The 16266-nt window shown below is 39.9% G+C and overlaps 1 protein-coding gene across 8 annotated transcripts in view; it reads right to left on the bottom strand.

The window, feature by feature from the left end:
• smap1 (small ArfGAP 1) overlaps window positions 1-16266 on the bottom strand; it is a 113627-nt gene that overhangs the window by 36751 nt on the left and 60610 nt on the right. For all 8 annotated transcript variants that reach the window (XM_056395343.1, XM_056395342.1, XM_056395341.1 and 5 more), the window contains one exon: window positions 5651-5714. In XM_056395343.1, coding sequence (XP_056251318.1) covers window positions 5651-5714 — 64 coding nt within the window. The remainder of the gene's footprint in view (window positions 1-5650; window positions 5715-16266) is intronic.

A 16266-nucleotide genomic window follows, 5' to 3' on the forward strand; every position in this document is an offset into this window, starting at 1 on the left:
TTGAATTGTGACTATTCTTCAGAGACAACCTTATTCTGTCAAGGTGAAGGATACTGGTCAATTGACCGAGCTGCAATTTAAAAGTGGCCACTTCCTTCTTCTGGGGGAGTGTTGTAGCTATAATCAGACCATAGCAGAGATGATGCTGCCATGCTCTTTTTAATACACATGTGGAATCTGAAGTTCCCAGTACAATTAACACGGAATCAGGTTCAGTGTGGATATTAAAAATATCAGACGATATTTTATAAATGTTTGCCTCTGCTACATTGCATTTATCACACTGTGGTATCTGGAAACATCTTGTGAAGCTTTGATTGTGAATAGTGGAGTCTGTGGATAATCTGACACTGAATGAGACAATGTAAAGAGTTCATAGAGGAAACATTAATCTCTTTAAGTCTCTCCTCCCAGGTCCCATCAGGTTTCTGCATCCCCCAGCTGATTTTCCAATGCAGTTAGGATCGCTATCATAGAGAGGGCGGCAGACTATCTAGAGCTGAGGGTGAAGCACTTTAAAAAAAAAAAAAAAAAAAAAAGGTAAATGGGTTTGCACACAGTCTTTCTCACTTTCTTTCTATTTTGGAGTGAAGAAGCCAGAAGCGTTCCCTCCCTGCGTTATTGTTGAGAAATGTTATTGTTGTGATCTCGTCTGCTGCCAAGTCTGTGAACACTGCTGCTAGAATAACACTTAAGGAGACAATATGGGGGAAGTCAATTCAGTGTATCAGAACCATTACAGGAGAGGACTGAGCTGGTAGTGAGAGGGGGGGGGCTCCATCAATAAAAGTTTTTGAAATTGATTCAGTAGCTCCTGAACAGATCTATTTTTGGCGAGAGGGAACATCTCTGAGGCAGCATTTATCATCAGAATCATCCAACTAAACCTGAAATAAATAAAGAAAATGTGTTTCCATGAGGCTGTCGTCAAAGAGAAGCCTTCTTTACTGTATTCAGTCTTTCAGAAAAAACTCATTTTTGGCAAAAGCAGAAAATAATTCATGTGATTTCACAATATTGTTTTTAACATTAATTGAAGCACAGAGGAAGTGACAGGAACACATGGAGCAGGCTGGATGGAAGAATGCGCGGGGCGGGGGGTGGGGGGGTGCTGGTGGTGGTGGGATCATTGCTGAAGGCATACTGCCACGTATTTGACTTATTGATTAGGTGTGAAATCTCATCCACTCACAATGGCTGCAAGCTGTGTGGCATTGCTTATTTATAGCAGGGCGTCAACTCTCACTCCTCCAGCGCTTTCTTTTGTCAGTGCAGCTAATACAATACAATACACTACAATAGAGCCTCGTGGGGGGGGGGGGGGGGGGGGGGGGGGGGGCACAGGGTGATTGCATGTTACAAATTTATGGTGAAACCCTGAACCAACGCTGCCTTCCTCTGCTGCCGTTTTTTGCTGTTCAGGATTAAGGTCAACAAGCATGGAGCAGTATAACGTCCTGACGGTCAGCGGGCCAAGACTCATACCACAAGCTCAAAATGTCACAGGTTTGAATCCAGCTTGTGACCTTTGTTGAATGTCATATCCTCGATGTGTTCAATCTTTCCAGCTATTCTGCTGCTGTGCTCTTCAATAAAGATGCAAGTATGCAGGAGATAAAGAACATGTGATCAGATCTCGCTCTATACTGACAGCTTGATTATCTATAATTTTGTCCAACTGATAAGAAAAATCTATGACGGCTGTTGTGTCGCAATGAAATAGTTTTTAGGCATTCTGGGTAATTAAATCTTTTGCCTAGTTGAGGTTCTTTGCCACCACTGGGAATTTGATATCTCTAAATCCTGTGTATTCAAAACAGTCACACAGGTGTAAGTTGTCTTGTCTTGCCAAATAGATGCAACAAAACTTATAGTGAAGTCAAACAGTGTGTGAATGCAGACACGAGGCTGAGGGAGCAGATGTTGTGCTTGGATTTTGGCTTGGTGAATTTTACGTGCTTTGGCATAAAGAAGCAAGAAATAATGCTGGAAAGATTAAAAACATAAACTGAGCGAACTAACATGGCTAGCAGGCTAACAACTGCATTTCACAAGCTGTACAATTATTCAGTGTCTGATCAAACACTCTGTCATTAACATCTGTCATTGTCCTTACGCTCTGTGCAGCATCTCTTATTCTCATGTTGCTTGTGTCATTCTGCAGTTATATAAATAGTAAAGGCAATAGATTTATCCTGGTCTGATAATCATTGGAGAGCCTCCTGATTTTTCACACTGAAATCAGGGACCCGTCTCACAAAATCGAGCAATGCTTACATACAGATTGCAAATGGTGACGGCATCACATTTCACAAATGACTCCTACAGGGCTCTTGCACCAGTTGCAAGTAGGGATGCCCAAGTAAATGTTGATTAAATATGTATCTGACAGTTTGAAATAACAGCTGTTAATTACTTACTCTGACTGACCTTATTTTCACAAGCTACAAGAATCAAATAAATTTTGTCTAGTCCTAGTTCAAAGAATAATCTTTACAATCTTTAGTTAATGATATGATATGAATGAACATCTAACTGGGAAAGGGAGGATGTATCACTCTGTTGGATTTGTTGAAACTACAGAAACACTCAGTCCACTCGCGATTGTACAGTGGTGTTACAGAGTGAAGGTTCTTCCTTCACAAATGATCTTTGATGAGTACAGACACTGTTGGCTGTCGGAGAGCACTTCAACCGGGCAATAGACAAGTTTAATTTTAGACTATCACGAAGTTACTCACAGATTTAATGTTAATTAGCAACAGCTGATTTGACCTGCTGCTGTATCTCGATGGTCAAAATGATGGTGAGCAACGGTTAAAACTGAGAAGCTGCTACGTGAATGTTTTGGACACTGTTGTCTGTGAATGATAAGTGTCTGAGGTTAGCGAATGTGTGCATTACGCCAACCCCAATGTCTGCACACATTCACCCACAAATGTTAACTTGCATTATGCGGTGAAAGGCTGCACTGTGGAGCCTGGCTGTGGTAAAGGAGAGAAGCGCTGCAACATTAGCAGGCTGACGAGGATAAAACACAGAGGGTAAGGAAAGGGTTTTGATGGGGTTTATTTTACCTGATCCCAGTCCATTAAATTATACCAGAATCAGCCTCAATACTCATTCTTAGGATCAGCTTAGGTCATCACCAGTCACAATGCATGGTATTTATTAAATTAAGGGGAGGAGGAATCGACCTCATGTTGCAGATTTGGTGGATGGGACCCTTGAAGTGAGGAGTTGGTGTCAGTCTGTGACCGGACCACTGACATGATTCCCTCTCTCTCGATCGTGTGCGTAATGTTAAAATGAAAGTACTAGGAAGAGTTTAAAACACTGACTTCACCAAAGCCATTCAAAATGCATTCTACTTTTTATGTAAGTTTAGGTCTGGCGGAGACTCTGCTCTGAGATTTTCCATTACTAAGTCATTGGACTTGCTTTTTCTAAAGGCAATGAGTCAACTATTGTGTAAAATGTAGGTCCAGTTATATTTTACATTTGAAAGTTAACTCATATTCAAACTCCAATTTCCCCAAAGGTAGGAATGACTTTATTTCAACGTTTGGAATTTAAATCATAACTAGATATTCCGGTACAAGACTAGACTGTTGGGTGGATTTAAGTGCAGCCTGCTCACAGATATGTTAGACATGATAGTTTGAAGCCACTAATTTTACATTAACTGCCAAATGATATAATAAATCATCAGAATGTAAAAAAATGTCTCTGTGCACGACTCAAATAAAGCCTGACAGCGTTAAACTTTTTTCCTGACATTACTTAACCTGCAATTATTACAATGTCGCTCTGGAAATGTTATCAACTGAACCCTTTGAAATTACCTGCATTTATGTAGAAATTTGCTGTAGAATATGGTCAGATCTTCATCTAAGTTACAACTATGAACAAACACAATCTATTTTAACTAATAACGCACAAATCATTATATTGATCTTGTCCATATTGAAAAGATCATTCAAACATTCACAGTGTAGGCTGGAAAAAAATCTGAACCAATCAGCTAATGCAAGTTCAGTTTTCTGTGACTTTACATTGGCCTGTAGTGAGAGTGTTGCTGATTCATGTAATGTTATGCAGAGGTGTAATATACTATAGATTCAGCCTACACCTTTTCAGCTGATTTTTTTATGCTTTATTTCTATGTGTTTTAAATATGGACTGAATAAACTGAAGTGAACTAATTGCCAGAGTCAGGAGTTATCAGACTTCTGGGGCCTGTTTCACAAACATAGTCTTTGACAGTGGCTTAGATATAATAATATAGTCAGACTTCAGACGAACGTCTAAATTCATCCATTGCACAAAGCAGTTTAGTTTCTTGACTATCTTCAGCTCGCCTGTGTTACAATGAATTCTAGCTAAATAATTTCAAAATAAAAAAAAAAGTCAAACAGACGAACCACATCCAGCCGCTCAGCTCCGTTTACCCCAGCAGAACATGTTCGTCTTTTGGAAGAGTTCAACAGCTACAAGGACGTTTTACTTGGGAAATTGCTGTTGGGTGCTACTGGTCAGCGCAGGTGTCATTGATTGTTACCATGGTAACTTTGCTCTTAGGACTGAGTTAGCCTGGGGATAAGGTGTCTAATGTTTTTGCCTTAAAATGAGTCAGTCTTTACTTTTGTGAAACAGTCTGACTAACAGTAGACTGATCTATGAGCCAAATGAAGCCTGGACCAACACCACAGACCAGGCTGAAATATCTTTGTGAAACCGGCCCCTGGGGCCCAATCAATGAAAACAGATTGGAGCTGTGGGTTAGAGCTACTTTGAAACTAAGGAGCTATTTATAAGAAAGATCTGTAGATGAACAAGGCCTTGCAAAAAACAGATCACACCAGGAATTGTTGATTTGCATAAAGCTGTAAAGGGTTAAAAAGTCATTGTTTAGATATCCATGCACACTGAGACAAACTGTTTCCAAAGGCACAACACAGATTGCTAAGTGAGGTTAAAAAAAGAGAACCTCAGAGTAACAGCTAAAAGCTTAAAGGAATCACTGGAGGTGGTGAAAATCTCTGTTCATGAGTCTACCAAACAAGGCTTCATGATCTGGGGCTGGTTTTGTGCCTCTTGGCCCGGACACCTCAACATCATCAAAGGGAAAATGAATTCCCAACTTTATCAAGTTGTCATACAGGATTGATGTCTGGGTGTGTGTCCACCTGCTGAGACTCAGGAGAAGCTGGTGATGCAGCAGGACGATGACCCTAAATATCAAAGCAAATCTACTACAGAATGACTTCAAATGAAGAAAATCCACCTTTTGGAGTGGCCCAGTCAGAGCCCAGACTGTAATCCAGTAGAGGTGCTGTGGAATGAGCTGAGGAGAGTCGCTCACACCAGACGCCCTCAGAATATGTCGGAGCTGAAGCATGTTTTTTAAGGAAGATGGGTCTAAAAGTCCTCCTGAACATTGTGCAGATGTTCAATGGGTGTGTTCAATGAAGACACTAAAGATTGTGTGTATTATCTCATAATGAAGATCAGATCATATTTTATGAATAATTAATGCAGAAAACGAGCTCATTCCAGGCCCCCAGACATTTGTATACAGGTTGAGAAGTTATTCTATTGCCCGAGGGTTATTAAATTGTCAGATGAAAGAAGGTCAGTGATGTCTTACCCAGGCCCAGCAGGTCCACAGCTGGCTCTGTGCTTTTCTTGGGACTGACTCTGCACTCTGACTGCTGAGAAACACAAAGACAAAGAGAAGAAATGATTCAGTATAATGTCCAATTTGCCCCGGCTGGCTTCTGTGTGTTATAAAGTTCACATTACTACAGATACATGTAGCTATTAGTAAAGATTAGACCAGTCATTTACAATGTTGATATTACAATCCAATGCTGACCTTTATCAAAAGAATAGTATGCTAGGATGTTCTAATGTGAGTCCATAGTATACAATGATAATAATATTAACAATACTAATTTGTACATGTATATACACAGACAGCACAATAATAATAATCAGCAACATATACAGTAATAATAATGATATAATATAATGTAATGATTTATAATAATGATAATCACGATGATAATTATTATATTCATGTAGGGGTTGGGGAGAGGCCACACAAGAACACCGGCAAAGGGGCCCAAACCCGACCACCCAGCGCCCCATTCAGGGGCCCACAAAGCAGACAGCTGGGGGGGGCCTAATAAGGGCCTATCTCCCCTTTTACCCTCTTCTTCCCTTCAATCATCTGATCTGTAAACGCATTTCAACTGCAGTAATGCATCTTGATGACTTTCTGTAAATTATACAGGAGTTACAAGAAGAAGCTTTTATAAGTCTCCTCCAGTGGCAGTGTGCCACAATTTACAGTTGGCAGGAAATCTGCTCCTTTACAAGAAAAAATAGATAGACAGGTCTGTTCTTTCAGCCCAAACACAGATAACATGTCTGGAAGGTTTCTGGAGTCCTGGAAATGACAGGCAGCAGAAACACTTAGACTTTATAGTAAAGCAAAGGAACAGCGATGACAAACAAATGTACAGAGTACCTCATATAAATTCTTTCTTTAAGTTAAATCAATTAGCCAAATAGACAGAAAGCCAGTGAATGACAATGTAGATAATCGTTTAATCTTTTCATTTATATAGAGAATAAAAATACCAAATATTTGCAGGTGACATCTTTCAGTTGTTTTTCGGTGGTACATTACCCTGGTAATATTGTTTATGATAAGCAATCACGCTAACTGAGTTTTTAAATTGAATGCACAAGAGGAGAATAAGGTGGAAAAAAGAGGTGGTGCAGGAAGAAAAGGAGGGAGCAAAAAAAAAAACAAAACAGAATGAAAGACAGATAGGAAGAGAAATAGGGAGAGATTAAAAGTCAAAGGCTATGAGAATGAGTCAGGAGAATGAAGAGGGAAGGATGCGGACAGATAGAGATTTGAGAGAAAAATGTGGTGAGGGAGAGAGAGTATAAAAGGTTAACACATGGGCCATGAGAGATCTACAACGCTGGTAACAAACCCAATTTCCCCCCAACAAAAGATCGATGGACCACATTAGATTCAATGTCGTTCCAATCCAAAGCAATGAAAACAATTACCGTGTCCACGCCTAATCAAGAATGCATTGGCTCCGAATTGATGTGTGTTGGCACTGCAGCAAAGCTTGAACAGCAGCAGCAGCAGCAGCAGCAGCAGCAGCAGTGAGAATCTCAGTAGGAAAGTGGTTTGTGTACAGCGGCTGCAGAGGGTTATTTGGTGCTGTGCAATCAAACTGACCAACAGTGAAGTGTAGCTGTACAGGACCAGGAATCAACGAATCACAGGGAAAGCCATGTTTAAACTGAGGTTAGGGTTAAGGACAGATGGAAACAAATTCAGTGAGATGCTGGAATATCAGTCAGAGCTACTTACACCGAGTGATTGACCATTGATAGCAAATGATTTTACAGTTTGCTTTGCTGAACAAAAAGGCTTTGAAGACGATTCTGCTTGGAGATCTCATCCTCCCTTACCATGAGCATGATCTTTAGATCTTAGAAAAGTCAACAACACTAAAAGTCTGGGATGGTGGAGGAGTTTATGGCAGCAAACAGCGTTAATATGAAGAGTGAGAAGTGCCAGGTAATAAAGGCCGCTGGGTACACCTGTATAACTGACACGATTCTAGTCTTATCTAACTTTAGTATGATTACTGCTAGATAACTAGACTGCTGGTAGACAAGCAGCTGACAAATGAAGTATAGATAAGTGAAGAGTCTTGCGATTATTTTGGCAGATATTGCGAAATCAGTTGGAATGGTCATTTTTGCATTTAATTTTCACTGAAAATTAAATGCAAAAATGCTGAAAATGTGATTTTCATTGGGACTTGTACCTGACCAGAAAGTTCCCTTACATCTGGAGGATATGATTAGGCCGGGGCATCCATGTTGCACCACAGTACTGAAGAAAAAATAAAATAAAATTACAGCTCCTGTGATTTGGCTATTGCACTTGGCCAAATTGTGATTTTGATAATATTTAGATTATTTAGATTACCAATTAATATAATATCCAGATTGTATCTAGATATGATTTTAACCTGAATACATTTACACCTGGTACAAATGTGTCTCCAGTGTCCACATTGAGATCCGACTGAGATCCGATCACTCTGTCCAGCTCACATCACATACTCCTTTCATTTGTGCAGGGTCCAAAACAACAATAGAAGAAGATGGTAGCCATCTGAAGCTGCGTTACTGTGTTTGCTTGCTGTATCCACGAATGTCTTGAACAACGTCCACAGTTGAGGACCGAGGAGGAACTGCTTCATGTGTTTGCAGGCGAGTGGCTGCTAGCTGCTACCTTTCTGGTTTGGAACAGTCACGCTTGATTACATATTTCTAATCACGTAGCTTTTGTTTGTATTGACAACGCTTTTACACATGTGCTCAATGCGCTGACATGTGTCCCTGACCACCTGGTGTTGATTTGGTCGGATCACAATCCATCCTCAGTTCGTTTGGGTGCATTTACAGCCAGTACTTTCATGTGGTCAAACCCTGTCCCACTGCAATCTGTTCAACCATAACACATTTCAATGCCATGTGTAAATGGGGTAACAGATTCTGGCTTCTCATTTTGGCAGATTACCCTCCTTAAACATCAGCTGTAAAACTTACATGAAAATTCAGCTCTGCTTTTGAGGGAAGGTTTTGTGTTGCACAGCAGTCTTGATATGGCACCGTGGAATTTTTTTGTCACCGTGACAAGAAAAAAAAAAAAAAAAAAAAGCACCATCCAATTTTTTCCTCCTGATAACAACAGCAACACAACACCTCAACTCAGAGTACCTATCCAGTGGCATGGTTTCTTTTTTCCTCAAAATTAAAATCTGTATATCTCACTATGTAGAATTCATTTGAATTATTGTCATTATAAGCGAACATGAGGCCAGGGAACAAAACTACATGAATCATTCACCACAACTGAAGTAACTGATTCCAGTAACTGAGTCACCCACAGCACAAAAAAACAGACAGCTTAATATACAGAACAAATACAAAACAAACAGTTTAAGGAAATCAACTCTCACTGTGAGTGTTACTGATGGTTTGTGTGCAAATGTGGTCAGAGAGGAACCATTACATCTAATATGAAGAATAACTCAACATCCAATATATTCGTTAAGCCCAGTATTGACACAATTAGTCCTCTATTGTCTTGCTTATTTTAACATTGTAGCTCCTTGCTGATGTTGGATTAAGACATCAGTGGTCTACATTTGTGGATGGGAAGATGTGTGATCACTTTTGTGTATTTTTTTGTAAGATCTTAAATATATTCAAGTTCCAGAGTTTTCTGTTGTCACATATTCTGGTCCAGTGTACACAGCAATTGTATCTAATGTGGATTTATCACGTAATGGCCAACAGCCATTTTGTTTAATAAGGTCAGTGTCCAGTATCTGGTGGAAACAATAGTAGAATCAAAATAAGTAAATCAAAAACTATAAACTACTTGAATATAGTAAAGATATTCACCATCAGTGTTTGTACACAACAACACAATATGTTTAACATTATGAGTTTGGCTGTAATTAGTCAAACCTTAACCTGAGATTCCTCTCAGAAAAGCCCATTAACTCCATTAAGACCATTTTCAGGGAAAAAGCAAAAAGGAAAAAAGTATGATATGCCTGTCCATTTGATTTCAGACATTTCAGACCATTTACAGTGTTACAAAATTGAGATTACATAGCCTTTCGATGCTACAACCCACACAGCTGCTGTGAGACACAGAAGAAAGAAATAAGAAAAACCTAAATGTCACTGTGCATAAAAAGCTTAAATCCCCAGCTCTGTGTTCACAAGGATTTAGATAGACACGCTGGCAAAATTTGTCCCGAAACACTGACAGACAAGTTGGGTTTTCCTGCCCACAAACTAGTTATGGAGATCCCTTGTAATTAGTTATCCAGGAGGACACCGAGTGATGCAGCTGACAGATGGCCAGCGACAGACTGTGATTGGGTGTCAGGGTCTGTTGTGTTTGAAGAGAAAGAATGGGGAGGCCAGCAATCAATAACCAGCCCACCAGGTGAATAGAGTCTTTGGCGATGACGGCGACGCTGGCTCGAGTTAAACCACAGAGCAAACCAAACCCTCTGAGGACGGCTGTCACATCAGCTTTCTGTCAAAGACACGGCAGACAAAGCCATCAGCTGATGGCTCTTACACTGTTATACTGTCTGTGTGGGGGTAAAGTTCCTCCCTGATGTACTCAACAGCTTCTGCTGACGAGTGACAGTGACGTACTGTTCCTGTCCAGCTATCTCCTTTTACCATACAAGGTCTATTAAAGGTCCCATATAGTATAAAGGTAGATGTCAATGTGTTGCTTGATTATACAGCAGGTCTAGGTTCTATATCAGAGCCTACTCTCTTCTGATTGGCTCACTGACCTGTTGTTACTAGAGCTCCAGAGAGAAACCCGAGAGAGGAGATGTAAAACTACATTCAGATGTTTTTTGGTTCTTAAAACCACAAATATATCTTCTTATAGATTAACACTTCAAATAAAACACTGGAAAACTGTAAAATATGGAGCTTTAATGTGGGCTTCCTACATGTTAACCTGTTGTCTTGACAAATGCAGGTCCATTTACAGTCCCAGTGCAGTTATTTAATTATGCAATGACGTAGATATTAATTCCAGTATTAGCTACTTTGCTGTTTTTTCATTCCACATTAAGCTACTATCAATGAAACTCAACAAATTTTGTAAGTGTTTCACATTAACAGCCCATCAGGAGCGGAAGTGATTATGCTGCTGAAAAGCTTTAAATGTGAAGCATTTGTGCAGGACATTTTCAGTTTATTAACATCGAACCAAAAAAACAGCAAATGTAGCAGAGATTGGATTTAATTAGTGATGAACAACAGTGCTACAAAATAAGCTCAAAGTCTACTTACTAGCTTTCTCTGAGCTATGAGCAAAAAGGTAACATCATTAAGTGTGTTTCCATTAACCTGTTTAATGTTCAATTTGAAATTGTGAACTTAAAAACAAGAAATGGAAACACCTAAATTAAAAAAAAAAAAAAAAATTGCAGAAAATTTTTTTTTTAAAATGTATACGTTTGCATGTGGCGTTTCTTCACACTATTCGACAAAGCAATATTTCACAAAATTGAAATGGAAACACTTGTTTTGCATTCAAGTCTTGGCACCTGCCGTATCAGGCCCCAGGGAGCCAATCGAGAGGCAGACTGCTGGAAATCCGTCGTCACATTTAATTGGAATGATATTGAGAGATGCACTGTTTTCTAAAAAAAAAAAAAAAGAATTGCTTCTGTTTTGTGCAAAACTGGACAGTCAAAGTCAATGTGATCAACTTTCAACACGTAAACACGGATGAAACTTGAGTGAGTTCCATTTGCTGATGAGAAGCATGATATCTGGTTGAAAACATTTAGTATCTGGACTTTAAGTGGAGGTCGTATTGTCCCACTGAGACAACAACACTTCCTGCACAGATGTTTCACATTAATAGCCTTCCATCAGCTCAAAGGGCATAATCCCAAGGTCAAGAATGAACATCAGTGCTCAGATAGGAGCAATACTTATACTTATGGAAAAGACCTTTTACCTACAAGGTTGTGACCAGAGTTGATCACTCAAGTTGTCCAAACAGAGTTCAAGGTGACGAATCTTCAACAAATAATGTCACAAGAATGATTTGAAATTATTTTGAAATGTTTTTTAATTTATGCCGACAGACAAACAGCAGGGGACTCACAAGGAAAAGAATTAATCAAGACAGGGAGCAAGCTGCCAGAAATGGTAATACTGTATATAAATATTCATTGAGTACATGCAACTGGACCCGCGATCCCTCGGGTACCTGTGGCATCCTAATTACATCAAAGCATGAGATGATGCTATTATAAAAAGTGCTTGATGAGACGATAAGCAGTAGTTTGAAAGCAGGCAGCAGCTTGTGTATCTGGCATTTATGGTCCTGCATGTGGTTTATATTAGGTGGACAGTTTGAGCTGACATCTCTAAAGGGAAACAGCAGACTGAACATGCACACAGTGGCATGACATTTACTTCTGTGGATTTCTATCACCTGCACAACAGGTCAAACAATGTAACGGAGAGAAAATAGGAAGCTGCTGCCAAGGCGGCTGAATAACAATAAAATAATGAGCACATAATATGGTTTTCATTGTGAGACTCAAAGGGCAGGTTACACACACAGGAATTTCCCCGAGCTCAGTCTGAAACGAAGGATGATTTTCAACAGATAGCGCCGATGGTTTTGGCGCAAAACACAAACTTTAATCCAAAAACATTATCAGCAGCTCTCAGAGAGTAAATCAGTTGAAACTTTCCAAGTACAGTGCTTGAAAGATGGTGAATAAAATACTTGTAAGTCTCAAGCAGCAACCCTCATGTACCTACGTCACAAAAGGCAAGAGAGCTGTTGGACATATTGATTGTTTCTTATGCTTCCACAGATCTGCACTTTGTTGTTCAAGGCTGAATTTTAAACCCTGTACATAGTTATTGAGTCTTGTTTTACCGGTTTTGCAAAATATCTCTAAAATCAAACCATTTTTTTCTGCTGCTGAAAAGGTTTTTAAGATTTCATCTCATCTCATCTTGATTATTGCATTCAGCACTTAGTGAAAAAAAAAAAAAACACTTTTGCTCGGACTAAAAAGAGACTACTTTACCCCTTACATTTATTGTCTTGCAATTACTTCAGCACATAATTTTCACGAGTGAGGCATTAAATGGATTTGCTCCAAGCAATATTTCTGACCTACTAAGCCCATTTGTACCAGGGCGCAGACTTGGGTCAGCAGAAAAACTTTTCTAGGTTTAGATTTGTTACCGAAGATGACTGTGCATTTGCTGCCTTGGCACCTAAACTGTCGACCATTCACAGTCTGCTTCACTGCTTTTGTCTTTAATATCAGATAAAAATCACACCATTGCCAGGAAAATGTCAAATATAATAATATATAAAATAAAATAAATAAGACTGAGACTGACCTCACTGACTTATTGGATTTCCCTAACGCAATTTTTTAATTTATTATTTAGCTCATTTGACCTGGTTCTACTTTTCATTATATCATTTTATTGCTGTATCTTGTGCTCTTTGTTGAAATACTTTGTAACCATGGAAAGAAAAGTATAAATAAAGTATTGCTAGTATTATTATTTTTTCATTATTGTATGTGCATTATTTGAATATGAATTGGGGCGTCACAGTGGAACAGTGCGGCGTCACAGTGGCACTGTATCATAAAGATGATCTTATTGGTTCTGGTTGTGCTACAATAAGCAAACATGAGCTGAAAAGAGGCCACTCTCTTCCTTGGAAAATGCAAGAAAATAACAACCAAGATTTAGTGTTTCTTTTCCAGTTGGCTGGTTAATAGTCAACTCTTATTTGGGACTTTCCAAAATTGCTCGGTGTATTGGGGCCTTACAGGACTTACATGTATTGTAAATCATCCCCAATTTTGTTGCATGTCACCCCCCTCTCAATCACATTTCATGGTGAATGGTAAATGGTTTGCACCCTCAAAGCACTTCTCTAACCACTAAAAGCGCTTTACAATGGAAGCCACATTCACCCATTCACTCACACATTCATACTGCACTTTTTCCAACACATATAGCTCTTTCCCACCATACACAAACATCCACACACCGATGACACATGAGGGTCAATTTGGGGTTCTAAGTCCTGAGCAGCTGTCCCGTTTCATTTGACTCTCTCAACAGCTTCATTGCAGGTATGCTGGTATGGGCCAACAAAAACATCATTCAAACTCACACTATACCTGTAAACCACCAAATTACACAAATCTATATAAGCAAACACCTGCAGCTCCCGCCCTTTACAAAAGAGGCTGGCCGCCCACTGAGACTGTACTCAACAGGCTTATGCAAGACAACATTCAACAGTCCTCCTTCACACGCGCGAGAGGCAGATGAAACAAGCGTCTTATCCTCAGAGAAGAGGCAGAACGAGGTGGTGGAACAAACAAAGAGCCAACAACACTAAAAGAGGGAGAGGAAAACAAATAGTGTGGAAGGAGACAAGCAGGAGATGAAGGCTGCAAATTGGTTAGCGGGGAGAGTAAGAGGGAGGGAGGGAGAAATACAGAGGACAAACACAACAGGGACGGGAAACAGAGGACGAATAGGAGAATGAGAATAAACATGACGATGATCGAAGGAGGCATGAGACAGACAGCTGCAGACAGTGCAGCTGACAAGGAAGTCTATAACAGAGGCAGTGGTAGCAGAAGCTACTGCAGCAGCAGTAGAAGCAGGAGTAGGTATACATTAAATTCTTAGATAGTTTTATCTACAACTCAAATCTTCTATTTAACTCAAATACAAGAGAAGGAGGTTTGTACTACAGACAGGCCTCACTACAACAACAGAAACACACTACATACATTCAGTTGTGGATACTCAAACATACTTGCAGTTGTTTCATATTAAAAGCCTGAGTCGGAAGGTTAAGTTTGATTTGATGATTTTGATCCAGTTGTTTACCAGGAAAGGGAGGCATTAAGCCCTTCCAGCTGTTGGAAAACTTTTAATGTGAAATAACAATTTAATTTTATTTTATTTTATTGTTTTTTTCTGAGCTTTAACTAAAACTGGTCACAGCATCGACTGTGAAGATCAAATCACCTATCACCCATATACAAACACCTGTGATTACATGGCTGTCAATTATTTTTTAATTAATTCCAATCACTTTAAAGTGGCAATAGAATACTTTTTTGTTTTAACTTATTAGGAGGTAAATGTTGATTGCACAATGTGATGGCTACAGAATAATGACACCATCTGTCTTCAGATCGGTTCCCTAAAAGCCTCGTTTTCACTCTGCAATTCTTTCTGCCACAGGATACAAGATTGAATTACGTATGCCACTGTGCAACCAAAACAGAAAGAGGGTAGCACTTCTTTTTTCCTTGGTAGCTCTCGGTAGGTAGCTTTTCCTAGGTAGTGACTGTCAACAATCAGAGTAACTGAGGAAAGGTTACACGGCAAAAGAAATGTCCTGAGGAGGCAAAGACGGCAAAGAGGGAGAGCGACAGAAACCGAGGGAAAACAAGAGTGAACCTCGGAGAGACATTCACTTGATGGAGAGTAAACCGGCACACTGATGCAGCAGCTCACCAGGCTTTGTCACGGTAGTCACTATTAGTGGTTCAAAGAGGGTTCAAGACCCATCTAACCAGGTGTCTAATGCTGTTTTCACTCCTGCGCTTTTCTAGTCCATTTACGTCGAACCCTGGTTCATTTTCCCCCTTGGTATGATCGGTTTGGGCAGGTGTGAAAACAGTAATTGCACTCGGGTGTGGACCAAAACAATCGCGCCGAGACCCTTTCGAGGAGGTGGTCTTGGTCCGGTCCCAAACTAATACTGGAGCGGTTCCTTTTTGGTGTGAAAGAGTTCTGAACTGGATCCGACCCCACTAACAGGTGAACTCACAAGTTTGAGCTCGACGCTTCCCGTAACCTTCCTGTGTTTACTTCCCTGCTCCAGCCAGACAGTCTGACCAATAAGAGGAGTGAACGTTCTCACGTGGTTTGTAAGGATGCATTTTGGTTCCCCTTGAATTCTTCTCTGTATGAAAGCAAATCGAACCAAGGGGAAAATGATAAGTTTACAAAGTCTCCAACTGAACCGGACCAGAGCAAACCAACTGTAGATGTGAAAACACCCTCAGTCTGCTTTCATCACAACACTGAGATCGCGGTTTGCAGTTCAAATTGTGATCCTTATGGTTGTTTCTTGCTTTGGATAGTAGCCAGGCTGATAGCTGTAGCCATGTTGCTAACACTGCCGCTAGCAGCCAGAAACAAACTATTCATTGTTGGTTTGATAATCTAAGCAAATAAAACATTTCCTGGTGGTGAAAATAAAACAAGCTGTGTTGAAATGAACTACATTCTTCTTTATGACAGCAGCGCCAACACTGATACCATTTGGAAACACTAAGGGGAAAAGTTTCCTGTTGCCTCTTAAAATCTCATTCAATGTTAAGGTATTGTGACTGTAGCAGCACTTCCTGCACATGTGTCAAAATAAAAGCCTTCCAGCAGCTCAAATGCGTAATCCCAATGTCAAGAATGACCTTGCTAAAATGAGGATGTTAAAAGAGAAACTCCAGACTCCAGAGTGGTCAGTCTGACAGAGTAGTGACTATTATTTGAGACTTGATCTCGGCTTTGTTTGAC

The sequence above is a fragment of the Seriola aureovittata genome, chromosome 14, assembly GCF_021018895.1.
Source record: "Seriola aureovittata isolate HTS-2021-v1 ecotype China chromosome 14, ASM2101889v1, whole genome shotgun sequence".
In the NCBI taxonomy this organism is placed as follows: Eukaryota; Metazoa; Chordata; class Actinopteri; order Carangiformes; family Carangidae; genus Seriola; species Seriola aureovittata.